The sequence below is a fragment of the Verticillium nonalfalfae genome, assembly GCF_003724135.2.
Source record: "Verticillium nonalfalfae strain VnAa140/NRRL 66861 chromosome Unknown scaffold_14, whole genome shotgun sequence".
Taxonomy (NCBI): domain Eukaryota; kingdom Fungi; phylum Ascomycota; class Sordariomycetes; order Glomerellales; family Plectosphaerellaceae; genus Verticillium; species Verticillium nonalfalfae.
This window is the reverse complement of record NW_021167239.1, coordinates 98961-112030: the sequence shown is the minus strand read 5'-3', so window position 1 is coordinate 112030 and position 13070 is coordinate 98961. Positions and strand designations below refer to the sequence as shown.

At 58.2% G+C, this 13070-nt stretch overlaps 5 protein-coding genes across 5 annotated transcripts; 3 read left to right on the top strand and 2 right to left on the bottom strand.

Moving 5' to 3' along the window:
* Positions 1 to 80: 80 nt before the first annotated feature.
* Positions 81 to 1172, top strand: GPI12 (N-acetylglucosaminyl-phosphatidylinositol de-N-acetylase; the record flags this gene model as incomplete). The annotated part of the gene is made up of 3 exons (XM_028636033.1): positions 81 to 418; positions 486 to 572; positions 596 to 1172. 3 exons carry the CDS (start codon positions 81 to 83, stop codon positions 1170 to 1172), a joined length of 1002 nt encoding a protein of 333 aa, XP_028497795.1.
* A 376-nt stretch (positions 1173 to 1548) lies between these two features.
* On the bottom strand, positions 1549 to 3870 carry D7B24_001812 (uncharacterized protein; the record flags this gene model as incomplete). Its single annotated transcript, XM_028636032.1, has 1 exon — positions 1549 to 3870. One exon carries the CDS (start codon positions 3868 to 3870, stop codon positions 1549 to 1551), a length of 2322 nt encoding a protein of 773 aa, XP_028497794.1.
* A 434-nt stretch (positions 3871 to 4304) lies between these two features.
* LSM3 (U4/U6-U5 snRNP complex subunit lsm3) lies at positions 4305 to 4762 on the top strand (the record flags this gene model as incomplete). The annotated part of the gene is made up of 4 exons (XM_028636031.1): positions 4305 to 4427; positions 4488 to 4577; positions 4633 to 4669; positions 4722 to 4762. 4 exons carry the CDS (start codon positions 4305 to 4307, stop codon positions 4760 to 4762), a joined length of 291 nt encoding a protein of 96 aa, XP_028497793.1.
* A 942-nt stretch (positions 4763 to 5704) lies between these two features.
* GTPBP1 (GTP-binding protein 1) lies at positions 5705 to 7806 on the top strand (the record flags this gene model as incomplete). The annotated part of the gene is made up of 4 exons (XM_028636030.1): positions 5705 to 6305; positions 6360 to 6548; positions 6600 to 7397; positions 7454 to 7806. The coding sequence occupies 4 exons, from the start codon at positions 5705 to 5707 to the stop codon at positions 7804 to 7806; spliced, it is 1941 nt and encodes a 646-aa protein (XP_028497792.1).
* A 503-nt stretch (positions 7807 to 8309) lies between these two features.
* Positions 8310 to 12375, bottom strand: D7B24_001809 (uncharacterized protein; the record flags this gene model as incomplete). Its single annotated transcript, XM_028636029.1, has 5 exons — positions 8310 to 8312; positions 8411 to 11455; positions 11504 to 11544; positions 11770 to 12231; positions 12282 to 12375. The coding sequence occupies 5 exons, from the start codon at positions 12373 to 12375 to the stop codon at positions 8310 to 8312; spliced, it is 3645 nt and encodes a 1214-aa protein (XP_028497791.1).
* Positions 12376 to 13070: the final 695 nt, after the last annotated feature.

Here is a 13070-nt window from a genome sequence, read left to right as displayed (position 1 = left end):
GACGGCGCCTCGACACACGAACCGCCTCCGATCCTGAACCCCCCCTCGGCGTCCGCAGGAGGGTCGCAGCGCGCTCCGCCATGGCCTGGCTCTGGGTCCTCTCCGCCGCCTCGGCCGCCCTCGCCGCCCTCCTGCCCCTGTTCTACATCTACGCCGCGACCACCCTGCAGGCCGGCCTGCCGCGCCTCACGAACAAGCGCATCTGCCTGCTCATCGCCCACCCCGACGACGAGGCCATGTTTTTCGCGCCCACCGTCTTGGCCCTGACCCGCCCCGAGACGGGCAACCACGTCAAGATTCTGTGCCTGAGCGCCGGCGACGCCGACGGCCTCGGCGAGACGCGCAAGAAGGAGCTCGTCAAGAGCGGCATGGCCCTCGGCCTGCGCCAGGAGGACGACGTCTTTGTCGTCGACAGCCCGTAGGCTCTCTTCTTTTCTCCCTACTCTTCTCTCTCCTCCTGTCTCTTCTCCTCTGACACCCCCCAGTGACTTCCAGGACTCCATGACCCTGACCTGGGACGCCCACAAGATCGCCTCCCTCCTCTGCAGCGCCTTCGCCCCGCCAGCTGGCCTGTGCCCCCTCCGAGCGGCGCCAGCCCGACCTCCGCCGCCGCCGCCGCCGCCAGCATCGACGTCCTCGTCACCTTTGACGCCGCCGGCGTCTCGTCCCACCCGAACCACATCTCCCTGCACGCCGGCGCCCGCGCCTTCCTCGCCCAGCTGCTGCGCGCCCGCCCCGGCCGCCCCGCCCCCGTCGCCCTCTACACCCTGACCTCCGTCTCGCTGCTGCGCAAGTACGCCGCCGTGGCCGACGCGCTGCCGACCCTGCTGGGCTGGTACCTCGGCGGCGGGCGCGCCGAGGTCGACGAGCAGAGAGGGCAGAACGAGGACCACGACCAGGACCAGGACCAGGACCGGCCGCACCCCAAGACCCTGCTCTTCTTCAACCAGCTCACCGGCGACGGCGGCCTGCCGACCGCCTGGAAGGCCATGACCACGGCCCATCGGAGCCAGATGGTCTGGTTCCGCTACGCCTGGATCGTGCTGAGTCGGTACATGGTCATCAACGACCTCGCGCTGGCCGAGGTCGTGGACGAGCCGCCCGTGTCGCTGGGCGCCGCGGACGCCGCGGGACGCGGTGACGTTGCGGGGGCGGAGGAGGAGGCGCCGTGACGCCAACGGAGAAGGAGGAGAGGAGCAGCGAGAAAGGAGCAGGAACAGCAGACCCCGAGTGCGAGAGACGTGAAGATAGTGTATACCCAACAGGAAGAAAAAGAAGAAGAAGAAGAAGAACAACAACCACAACAAACATCACATCATTGGCTGGCGTTCATGGTAGCATGGCATCCACGAGGCGCACATCGCCCGGGCCGGGCCGCACAGCGTTGCAGAGTGAACACGATCCGGTCCTTGTGCCGTGCGAAACAAATAGCATTTATCCTTCATCTCGTGCCGTTGGCTATATCATGTGCACGGTGGTATCATGCCAGTCCCCGCCGTCCTTCCGAGCCTTCTTCAGGCGCACTGCCTGCCGCACGCCCCCGGCCAATCACCACTCGACGCAGTGCGCGACGTTGCTGTACTTGAGGTGCGGCCACCCGCCCTCGGCCGCCCCGTCGGCGACGCAGTGCTTGTAGAACCCGACCGCCTCCCACGGCTGGGCGCGGCGCGTCCGCTGCGCGCGGCGGTCGAGGTGCTGATACGTCCTGGTCCGGACGTGGTACTGCGGCTGCCCGGCCTCGCTGACGACGTGCCTGCCGTCCTCGTCAAGCCGCGGGTCCTGCCCGTCGCGCTCGACCACGAGCGTCGGCGCCGACGCGACGTCGCGCTTCTCCCACCCCATGCGCTTCTGCTGGTGGTTCGCTTGCAGCCGGACGAGGCCCGAGGCGACGTGGTACGTCGCCGGGTAGGGCATGTAGTCGACAAACTCGGCGACAAAGTCGGGGATGCGCCGCGTCAGGTCCCCGTCCGCGTCCATCGTGTCGCCGACGCCGAGGCGCGCCTCGCGCCTGCTGAAGCGCAGCAGCCAGCGATCGCACCACCGCTGGAGCGCGTACCACGCGCGGTGCTGCTTCGCCTTGGCGCGCACGACGCGGTCCGAGGCGCTGCGCGGCGGGGACGGATAGAGCGCCTCGAAGAGGGCGTCCTGCGTCTCGGCCATGAGCGTGCGGTAGTGCGCGCTGCCGGACCGGATGGCGGTCCAGGCCTCGTCGAAGGCGCCCGACTGGATGAGCGCGTTGACGCGCTTGTCGAGGTCCTCGAACGAGGGCTCGATGCCGTGCGCCGTCATGGCGTGGTAGACGTCCAGGACATCCTCAGCTCGGACGGCCCTGTTCTTGACGGCCATGTTGGATTCGTACAGGCCCCATTCGACTTGTGCGCGGTGCGTCGAGATGATGTATGTGTGGTTGAGCAGGTCGGACCAGGTCGCTGCGGCTATGTCGAGCCTGTACTGCTGCGCGAAGAACTCGACGAGCTTCTTCGCGAGCAAGACGTAGCCGGCTGCCCCCAGCGAATGGACAAGGGCGTTCAGCAGCCGCGGTGTTGGTGTCAAGGGGTGTCCGTGGGGGAATTTGCGACCGCCCGTGATGAGGACGTTTCGGCTGTCGGCTGTGATGCCGCGCCTCGTCTTTCCATCGACTATGGATATGTCATAAAAGCGCGCCAAAATCGTTTCAATCATGCGCAGATTACCTGCGTACCCGCATGCCACGAGGTACGAACACTGCAGGCTCTCGGTGATGGTGACGCCCTGGTTGAGCATCTTGAACCAGATTCGATTCAGCGGTCCTGGCAGGCTGAGCACCCAGTGCAGGTCCCGTTCTGGCTGGTGTGGTGATTTGCCGTAGGCGTGGTATTTCGAGCGTGCCTCGTACAGTCGTAGCTTCTCCAGGCGTCCTCGCAGGGCCATGTCAGGCCGGTTGACCTTTCTCAGGTTTCGGGGCCTCAATCGCACCCTCGCGAGGTCGTATTGGCGGTAGAGAGGCTCCACGAGATAGCGCGCCTTCACGAGCTCGTCGTAGCCCAGGCCCTCGCGGAGGTCCCAGACTTCGTTGAGATCCATGAGCTTCCAAACGCGCTTTGCAGCCGTGACATCTGATGTCGCTCCGGCGCACCGCAGCAGAACAACGTAGTCGGCGAGCATCAGCTGATGGCCTGCCTGGTGCAGCAGCTCGACAAAGGCGACCATGGTCGTGAAGAGGTCCTTGTAGATTTTTCGAACGCCGAATTCGTCAAAAGCCAACGCCACGGGGCTGAATTCTTGCAGGTGATCAGGTATCACCAGGCTGTGTGTGCAATCGAGCCGATGGCCCGCCTCGAGAGGGTCCAAGCAGCGCAAGATTTCCGAGACGGTCGTCCGCGGAATGCCCCGCATCGCAGCTATGGCTTCGTCGGCCGAAGGCGAATTGACGAGCGCACGCACAACGCTGAGCGTCTCGACCACATCGCGTGTTCGGAGAGTCTCGACGAGGAGAGACGAGAGGTTCCAGGGCGCCATTGGGTCGTCATTCTTGATCGCCACCTCTTCCGACCGGTCCCACAGCGTGGTTGTCGCCGCGAACTGCCGCTGGTCGCTGCGAGCACGCGACGGCTGGCGATCGAGGTATCGAATCTTCGGCTCGGTCACGGACTGCACATGCTCGGTATTTGGCTTCAAGAAGCCCCAATCGGGCATCTTCACAGGAGGAGGCACATCGAATGCTGCTGGCCTCTCCACTGACTCGAGGCGGCCCCAGCCATCTTGTGCGGGGCGAGCGCGTGTGAATCTCCGCAAACGTGTCAACAAGACACGCGAGGACGTCCCCAGCGGCACAGGTCGGAGGCACTGCCGCATGCCAATGGCCTCCGTCTTGAACAGTGTTGGTATCATGGATGCGATCTCGAGGGCATGGCGATGAGGGGTGAGGGGCGGGCAGAACAGAGAGAGAGGGAGAGACAGAAGGGGGAAAGGTGTCGGGAGCAGCGGGAGGCCCACAAGACGCAGAGGGTGGATGCGTGGAGGCGGAGAGAAGAGGAGATGAGGGTGGAGAGGTGGAGGTGATTCCCCAGATTCTAGGGTATTTGCAGGGACCAGCCTTTGGCGTTGAGGGTCGAAGCTCAAAGCTCTGGCCGAGACATTTCTGTCCACCGGAATATTGATGCTGCGGGCGCCGACGAAATTCCGTTGGGAAGAAACTGACCTGACTGGAGATGGTCCATGCACCCTGATGCCCCACCACAACGTGCATTCACGCGCGTCTGGCATTTGATGCTCGTCACGGACCCCTCGTCATCTCATCACCCCCCCCAAGCAATAAATTCATCATGGCCGACGCAGCAGAAGAGAACACTCATGTGTCTGAGCCCCTCGACCTGGTGAAGCTCCTTCTTGACGAGGTCGTCTTCGTCAAGCTGCGAGGTGACCGCGAGCTGAAGGGCAGGCTCCATGTGAGTCAAAATGGCCGGTCTTGATCAAGCGCATGAGAAGTGATGACTGACGTCAACCAGGCCTACGACAGCCATTGCAACATCGTGCTCGGAGACGTCGAGGAGACGATCTATGTGGTAGACGAAGATGACGACGACGAGGAAGCCAAGGTGCGTTGTGGGCAACGCATGCCGGAATGAGTGGCTCTCGACTGACTGTACCTAGACCATCAGCCGCAAGTCTGAGATGCTTTTTGTTCGAGGTATGATCAGGTGGAACCAAGGGGTAGCAACATTGACTAACATCTCCCCCAGGCGATAGCGTTGTCTTGATCTCCCCCCACGGATCGTCTTGAGGAAGCAGCTGCGGCAGCATAGCAGAGGTGCTACAGGAACCGAGTGCGCCACCGCCTTCGCCTTATCGCTGATCCGGGGAACGACATGTTGCCACAAGCGGTGATGGCCTCGACGAGCCAAGCGCACTCTGCGGAGGACTGTTCAACAACGGCCTGTGTCAAGAAGTTGAAGCTATTCAACTCGGAATCTGACTGGCGTGCTCAACAGTAGTCCGCGATGATGGATTAAAGCACCCAAGGTCTGGCAGCCAGAGCCTAGCAGCTAAGCAATAAGCAAGGGTGCATGTCGGCTGTATACTCACAGCGCATCAATGCAAACATCTTTTAAGCGCCAGCGCTGAGCTGAACAAAAAAAGCCATGCTTAGTGGCTGTGCATCTTGCCCATCTTATACCCGCTCCATCTTCCTTCCTTGTGCGAATGACCATCTCCATCCTCTGCACCATGCAATCCATCTCTTTGGAATCTCAAGGGCTCTTGGCCAAGTTCAACAGTCGGCCTGAGTCAACCCGCCCCTGAATGCAAGTCACGTGCACGCATCCATCGTCATCTGACGTCTGCCCCACCAGGCCCGCCTCCCCGAATGGCCAATGCGGCAGCTCTTATCGATAACCCCGCCGTGTTACTCACCACTGACTGGGCTGAGTCCCTGTCGGTTCTGGCAGGTCGCCTGGCGCTCGGCGCCGTCCCCTGATATGACGCTGTGTCCTCTGGTCTAAAAGGTTGTCGATGACTCGAAGTCTTGTCCTCGCCTCCCGCCGTTCTTCACCTCCCCCCCCCCTCCAGATTGTCCGCTTCAATGCTCAGCGTTCGTACGGCTTCGTTTCACTCGACATATATGCCTTGCCGCACCGCGTCCGCAAAGTCCTTGTTACGAAGATACCACTCCATGTTAGACCGATTACCTCGATTACCAGCATAGAAAGCCGCCATCCACTGCGCCATGGCGACCAAGAATATCAACAAGGCAATAGCCCACGAGAAGCGCATAGGGGAGGCTGCCCTCAGCGACTTTGCCGAATACGTCGAGCAGCAGCAGTCGCTGCGCTACCCGAGCACCAAACCCGCCGCCGACGGCGCTGCGAAGCCCGTCGCGGGCTCGCATGACGAACACCAGCATGCTGAGCTTGACGAGCTCTTCGACAACCTGGACCTCGGCGATGCGACAGGCCCGAGTGTCAGGCTCAAGGACATGCTTCTCGGAGCCGACGAAGAGACGTTGAAGCAGCTCAGCAAGAACCTGGCTGAGAGGATAGAGGAGGGGCATGGCGAGACTGTGTTCGACCTCGGCTTTGAGAACAATGGCGACTCGTTGGGTCTTGACCTCGATCAGTGGCATACCGCGTACAAGAGGTTAGACGAAGCAGCTCAGCTGGTCCATGCCAACTGCCAGCTGCTGCTCACGAAGCATGTGGGTGGAGAAGTGGAAGCTCCGAGCGCCAAGTCGAGCAAAGACAAGGACTGCTCCGGCAAGGTCATGATTCGGCAGAAGCCGAACACGGTGGAGGACGTCATCGAAACCAGGATAGCAGTGGTCGGCAATGGTCAGACGATCAATCACCTGCCTAATTCGCGATCTTGCTAACAAGACGGTGTAGTCGACGCTGGAAAGAGCTCGCTGCTTGGCGTCCTTGTAAAGGGTGACCTTGACGACGGCCGGGGGAAAGCTCGAGTCAACCTTTTCCGCCACAAGCACGAAATCGAGTCCGGGAGGACCAGTTCCGTCGGCATGGAGATTTTGGGCTTTGACACCGCCGGTCAGGTCGTTGTCTCTGATGTGCCTGGACGTAGGTGGTTCTCGTCGCAAGCTGTTAGATACTGCCAGCTAACGAATACAGGTAAACTCTCGTGGGAGGAGATTGGCAAGCGCAGCTCCAAGGTCATCACCTTCACTGACTTGGCAGGCCACGAGAAGTATCTACGCACCACGGTCTTCGGTCTACTGTCCAGCAGCCCCAATTACTGCCTGCTCATGGTCGCGGCGAACAACGGTCTCATTGGTATGAGCAAGGAGCACCTTGGCATCGCGCTAGCCCTCAATGTGCCCGTAATGGTTGTCATCACCAAGGTCGACATCTGTCCGCCCCAGATTCTCGAGCAGACCATCAGTCAGATTACCAAAATCTTGAAGAGTCCAGGCGCCAAGAAGATTCCCATCTTCATCAAGGATCGAGAAGAATGCATCAACACAGCCACGCAGTTCATCAGCCAGAGAATCTGCCCCGTGTTCCAGGTGTCGAACGTCACAGGCGCTAACCTCGATCTTGTGAGGACGTTCTTGAATATCCTTCCCCACCACGGCCGATATGACTCGGAGGCGCCCTTTGAGTTCCACATCAACGACACCTTCTCCGTCCCCTTTGTCGGTACGGTTGTGTCCGGCATCGTCAAGTCTGGCGTGATCCACGCCGGAGACAACATTCTTATCGGCCCCGACTCTCTCGGCCAGTTCATGACGACCAGCATCCGTTCGATTGAGAGGAAGCGCTTGGGCGTTCCCGCGGCATCTGCTGGCCAGTCTGCGTCCTTCGCGCTGAAGAAGATTCGCCGCAAGGATGTCCGCAAGGGCATGGTCGTGCTGCCGAAGCTCGAGGGACAGCCTAACCCCAAGGTGCATAAGGAGTTCATCGCTGAGGGTTCGTGCCACTCCATCTTCCCCCTTTTTGATGTCTGCCACTAACGAGAAGAGCAGTGCTGATCCTGTCCCACGCAACGACCATTCGCACGCGGTATCAGGCCATGCTTCATGTCGGGCCCGTCTCGCAGACGTGCGCCATCATCGACGTTGATCGTCCGTACATCCGGACCGGTGACCGCGCCACCGTGGCCTTCCGCTTCATGCAACGCCCCGAGTACCTCGCCCCAGGGGACCGCCTGCTCTTCCGTGAGGGCCGCACAAAGGGACTTGGCATCGTCAAGGCCGTTGGCTACGATCCCAAGAAGCCGCTTTCGCCCCATGGGCCCGACGACGGACCAGCGCCAGGCGAAGGCAACGGACAGGCGGGCCAGCCCGCCGTTGGGCAAGAGGTCCATGTAGGAGCGTGACCACTTTGAGAAACAGTCTTCGTGAGGCAGTCTTTATTTTTGGGGGCGTTAGCGTTGCTTTACTTTGTTCGATACGGGCTGCACTGCATTTTTGACTCCTTGGTTCGGCGCACTCTGTTCTGCTTTCAAGACGTCCATATATTCAATTGATTTGCCGCTGATATCTCGTCTTTTTTTTTTTTTCATCAAATCAGCTGGTCACCTGAACCTTGACATCATTCATCTTATACCACGCATACCTTGCATCTTGCCTCTTGCATTGCAGTGAGTGTTGATACCGTCTTGGAAGCAGCAAGAACGAAACGCACCGTGATTCTCCCCTACGTGAAGTGCCTGCGATACATCATCATCTTGGGCATCAAATAGCCTCACACTCAACATCTATGCCGAAGCGCCGGCCAACCCCTTTCCCCCACCAGTCCAATCCAAACCTTTTGCCCCGAAAGAGGGTCTCCAGGCCCTTGTCGTCCTCCCACTCTGACCCCTCCACCATTGTCACCATATCACTACCAGCCAACAACGTGGCGACACCCGCGATAGAGCAGGGGTCATGCGGCAGCACCGTCCGTACATCCATCAACAGGCGCGATGCAATGATACATACGACCATGAGTCCCAGCATCACCTGCAGCGCAATCTTTGGTCCGTTGTTCTGCTGCAGCCTGCGCCTCGCACTCGAGGTCAGCCTCCCTTCATACGCAGGCAAGAGCTCCGCATCCCGTCGCATGTTGGCCGAGATAGCCTGGGCCATGTACGTCTTGTACAGCCTTGTGGCCGCTTTGCGCAGGTTGTCCACGTTTGCTTCCCCGGCTAACGTCTCGATCGTCTGCGCTCCGCGTCCGGAAAGGAGAGCGCGACTGAAACCATCCAGGCTCGCGATGCCGTCCGATTCTGTCGTGTTGGCCGTCAGCGAGTTTGCGATTGAGAGCAAGAGACGGTTGATGGGATACGCGAAGGACGTGGTGTTCGTGGTCGGGTCTGCCAAGACTGTCCTTGTTGATTCGTCAAGAATGGGAGGGACGAGTGTGTCAATGGTCATAGAAGGTGCGCTGAATGTGACGTTCGCCATGACTTGATCCGCTCTTTGGTAGCACACGAGTGTCGCAAGGTCACTCTCCACAGCGAACTGCCTTGCTTTCTCGCTACGTCCAGATCGGCCTGCCCGTATGGTCCCCAGTGTGAAAGCCATCGACGGACACCCCGAGTCCCCGAGCGTGATACCCTCCACGCCCATGCCTGATCCCGATCCAGGGCTTGTGTCTGTTGCTCCGTCGCCCCAGGTGATAATCTTTGTGTCATCAAACCAGCCAAGGAGGGATGCTTTGCCTACGTGGGTGACAGATTCGTCATCCGGAATGACAAAGTACTGGAGCCAGTCTTTGGAAGCTACAGTAGAGTTTGCGAGAGGCCGTGAACATTCTGCCCTCAAAGTTGTGTTTACCTTGACAAAGAGCTCTCCTGGTCTACCGGGGTATACATCAGTCATACCAGGCATCACCGTCAGGCCGTCTGTGTAACTGTACACTTGGATATGACGATCATTCGATGGTATGGCGAAGCAGTCCAGATCAGGTCTCACAGCTTGAAGCATGGCCGAAAGGGGTTGTTCATGTGACAAGTCCTGCTTAGAGGGGCTCATGATCGGATGCATGGTGTTGAAAACCAAGTCTTCGTAAGTCCACTGGGGACTTGGTAGGCCAATATATTCTATGAGCGAAGTGATTGCTGCCGCTTGATTGTCCTCAAGCGAGATATTGCCAGCCGACAGATCAAAGACGTCCGTCTGCTGCAGCATCACGGGTCGAGTGTCGTTAACTGGAATGGCACTGTAAAGGCCTGAGATTACGATCGTCAAGAAGCCGCCAACGAAGTTCGCCGCGAGAATGATGGCGACACTGAAATGTCGTGTTTTGAGTGCATCTAGAAGCGCATGTGGTGCCAGCTTCCCAACGAGCCGAAGAGTGATCGACCGCTCGGGGGTGGCGTTGCGTTGCTTGAGGATTGAATACGGGGCAAAAGTAGCCGCCATCGACCCGAAACTTGAATACATACCCGCAAGGCAGATTGCCACGGCAGCAGGTACATACGTTGCAAAAAGTAGCGAGTCTGACTCGTTGATATCCAAGAGGCCATCACGCTTATCTGATGATCGTTGCAAAGCTTCCAGGGTAGCAATCATGGCAAGTGACAGGGTGATAACGAGAACAAGAAACCAAGCTTCCCCAGCCAGAGGACGCCACCACGTGTCGCGATGGCCCCGCCTGTTCTCTTCGATGGATGCAAGTCCACTGTCCAAAGCTTCGACAACGAAGGCGGGCTCAGGTCCTGAATAGTAGGAACTCCGAAAGTTGAAGCTTGATAGCCTGTTGCAAATAGCAGCTTGCGACGAAGTTCCTAGACCGAGCAGAAGTTTTTCAAGTCCCGGGCTTGATGCCAGCACTGCAGCTGTCGCTGCGATGGATCCGGGTTCGCGATGGATCGCATCCAAAGGGCGCAGAAACACCACTGCAAGGCTAAGGATTGTGGCCAAAGATAGGAACGCACACATAAAGGCCGTAGATAGCTCAGTGACGTGCAGGCGATCCTCCACCATAGCGACAGAACCCTTCTCAGTCGATGCAATGGCAGGATTCAAAGTCATGGTGCCAAGGAGCTGTGTACCGACACCTTTGAACACGTCTGACGCTGTCGAGATCAGGAGATCTGGGTCCATGAAAGCACCGATGGTGGTTCTGTTTTGCTTGATCGTCATAAGCCGGAACAACGACGTGACGGGGGTCGACAGAACAAAATCCACGCCGCCGGTCCCGACATCTAACAACCGAGTTGCATACTCCACAGACTTCCCAAGCATGCTTTTCGGGAATCCAGGAATCTCTAGCTCATGTGCACCTTGGTGGTGAGTTGCTTGCATGACTGCCTGCTTTCTGCTGCCGGACTCTACAAGTGATTCAACCTCAAAATCATCCAAAGTGTAGTGGTAGGTGCACAATGCAGCTGTGAAATCTTGAATGTAGATCCTCTCAGGCCGTGTGAGCGAACGATTCATGGGCGTAAACCGCAGATCGGCCATGGTCAGGAGCACACGATGTGGCATGCTGGCATTAACCACTTGTTCTTCCGTGTAATTGGTAGTCATATCGTGCAAACGGCTGTATTCGACGCCGTTGTTGCACGTATAATCCTGCATAACGCCTTGGAAGTTTTGAGTCGCGTTTTCCTGGACATAGTGGTTCGAGTCGGGGCCGGCTGCGACAATAGCGCTGCTGATGTTGCACTCTGGGGTGGCGACATCGATGGTCCAGAACATGCCGTTGATGCTGTACCATGGAAGCATGACTTGAGTCGCATTCTGAATGGGTAGTAGATCGCATTCAAACCCAACCTTGGCCCCTCGGGTGACGACCGAGTAGTTTGCCTGGGCCGGGGAGTCAGGTAGACCGATCTCAGGAACTACCGTGTCGGCGGAGGTGCCCGTGGGATAGGGAAGGCCCTGAAAGTTTATGGCGTAATATAGTTGTGCAGCCGCTGGGCCTAGCTGAGGGATCTGATAGCCCTGCGCGTCGAACGTTGATTGGATAGGAATTGCAACGCCCTCTCGAACAATCACCGTTGGCTCAAGTACCAGAAGGCCGGTGGAAAAGACGGTCTGGGAGCTGTCAGTGGCAGTAGCAAACGGATGCTTCAGGAAACGAACAGTGAGCAATATCAAAAGCCAGCAGAAGATGGTGCTAACGACTACAAAATGTCCATTGCTGAGAGCTCTCCATAGGCTTGTCGGAACCAATGGAGAAACATAGTCTAACGAGAGACTCTTATGAGGGGACGAAGGACCGGACTTCAGCTCTTGCCAGGGTATTAGGACCTTGGCTGCATGGTCAACTTGCCGCCAGAGAGCGGCGACAATCACAAGCACTGTGGAATCAGTCTTCTACTCATTCGCAGCGGATGGAAACAACTCACGTGCTGTAGGTCCGTACTTCCATCCGAGGTGGTTGGCTTGCTTTTGCGTACTGAGTCCGTTGTTCTCCAGAGAAAAGTGATACAGCAATGCTATAGCGAGGCTCATGCAGCAACATCCGAGGGAAAAGCCGAGCAGTACAATACGCCGAAGCCATAACGAATTCCACATGAGCGGCTGCCTGGTATCGCCAGAATGCATAGAGGAATAGCTGCCATGGCTGATGCTAGGTCTTTGGGATATCTTGGCGTCGCTTTGAATGTGATGAGTGACACTTCGTTTCACCGTGCTGCGGACTAGTCGCGGTGACAGAGCGTACTGGGGCACCTCATTTGCATGCCCTGTTAGTGGTGGCGCCCGAAGACTAGGCTGTTCTTCAAGATGACGTCCCGAGCCGCCTGACATGAGCCATTCGGTTACATCTTGGATCGAAGCCGCGAGGACTGTCTCTTCATCGGCTTGAACTACGTATCATTAGTTGATAGATGGTTGCGGCGTTGCGTCGAAAACTGACCCGCTTCATACTGGTTGGAGCCGACCGGTTTCCGGTGGATGCGGCCAGGTGGGCCGGGCACCCCGCCACCGGACAAGACGGAGTTTCGCCGCATGCTGAGCACGGTGAACGGAAGCGGCCGCTGGTCGTCCGTGATTTTCACAAAAAGAGTCTTCTGACATCTTCGAAATCGCAACAAGGGGCAGTCATGCCTTAAGGATCGCTCTGGAGACTGACGATGTTCCGAAAATAGCCCCGCAGGATCCAGGCCCCTGTCAGGTGAGGCGTAGCTGTCGTTGTCCAGTTGCAGGCATTGGTACTAGGTCGAGTATGGTGCGAACGACACCAAAAGATCTCCATGACCTTCTGTCGAGGACCAATGTGGTCAGGTTCATGGCGAAAGGGTATCAGGCAAAAGGATTGTGACGATGCAGGATTCCTGCACATTTGGGCCCAGCATCGTGCCTCGTGGTTCTGTCAGCAAGACCAGAGTCGATCCCGTTCATGTTCTTAAGCGAACAGACACGCTAGAGAAGCATCATAGGCAGTCAGTGCGTGCTGACACACTGCGAGAAAGAGCGATTTGAGGGAGGTGCAAGCTGTAGAAAGCTTCTAGACCCCACGCCGTTGAATCAAGGTCCACTCCAGCATGGGGGGGCTGATCGCGTGCCAATGTCTCGACGCTAGACCTGGGCTCACGGTGAAAGGGTGGCCGACATGGTGGCCGTTCGAAGGCGGGCGGCAACGTCGTTGGTAGGCCATTGTCGAGAGTTCGGAAGAATCTGCACTGGAGGGAGGCCGACAGCTTAG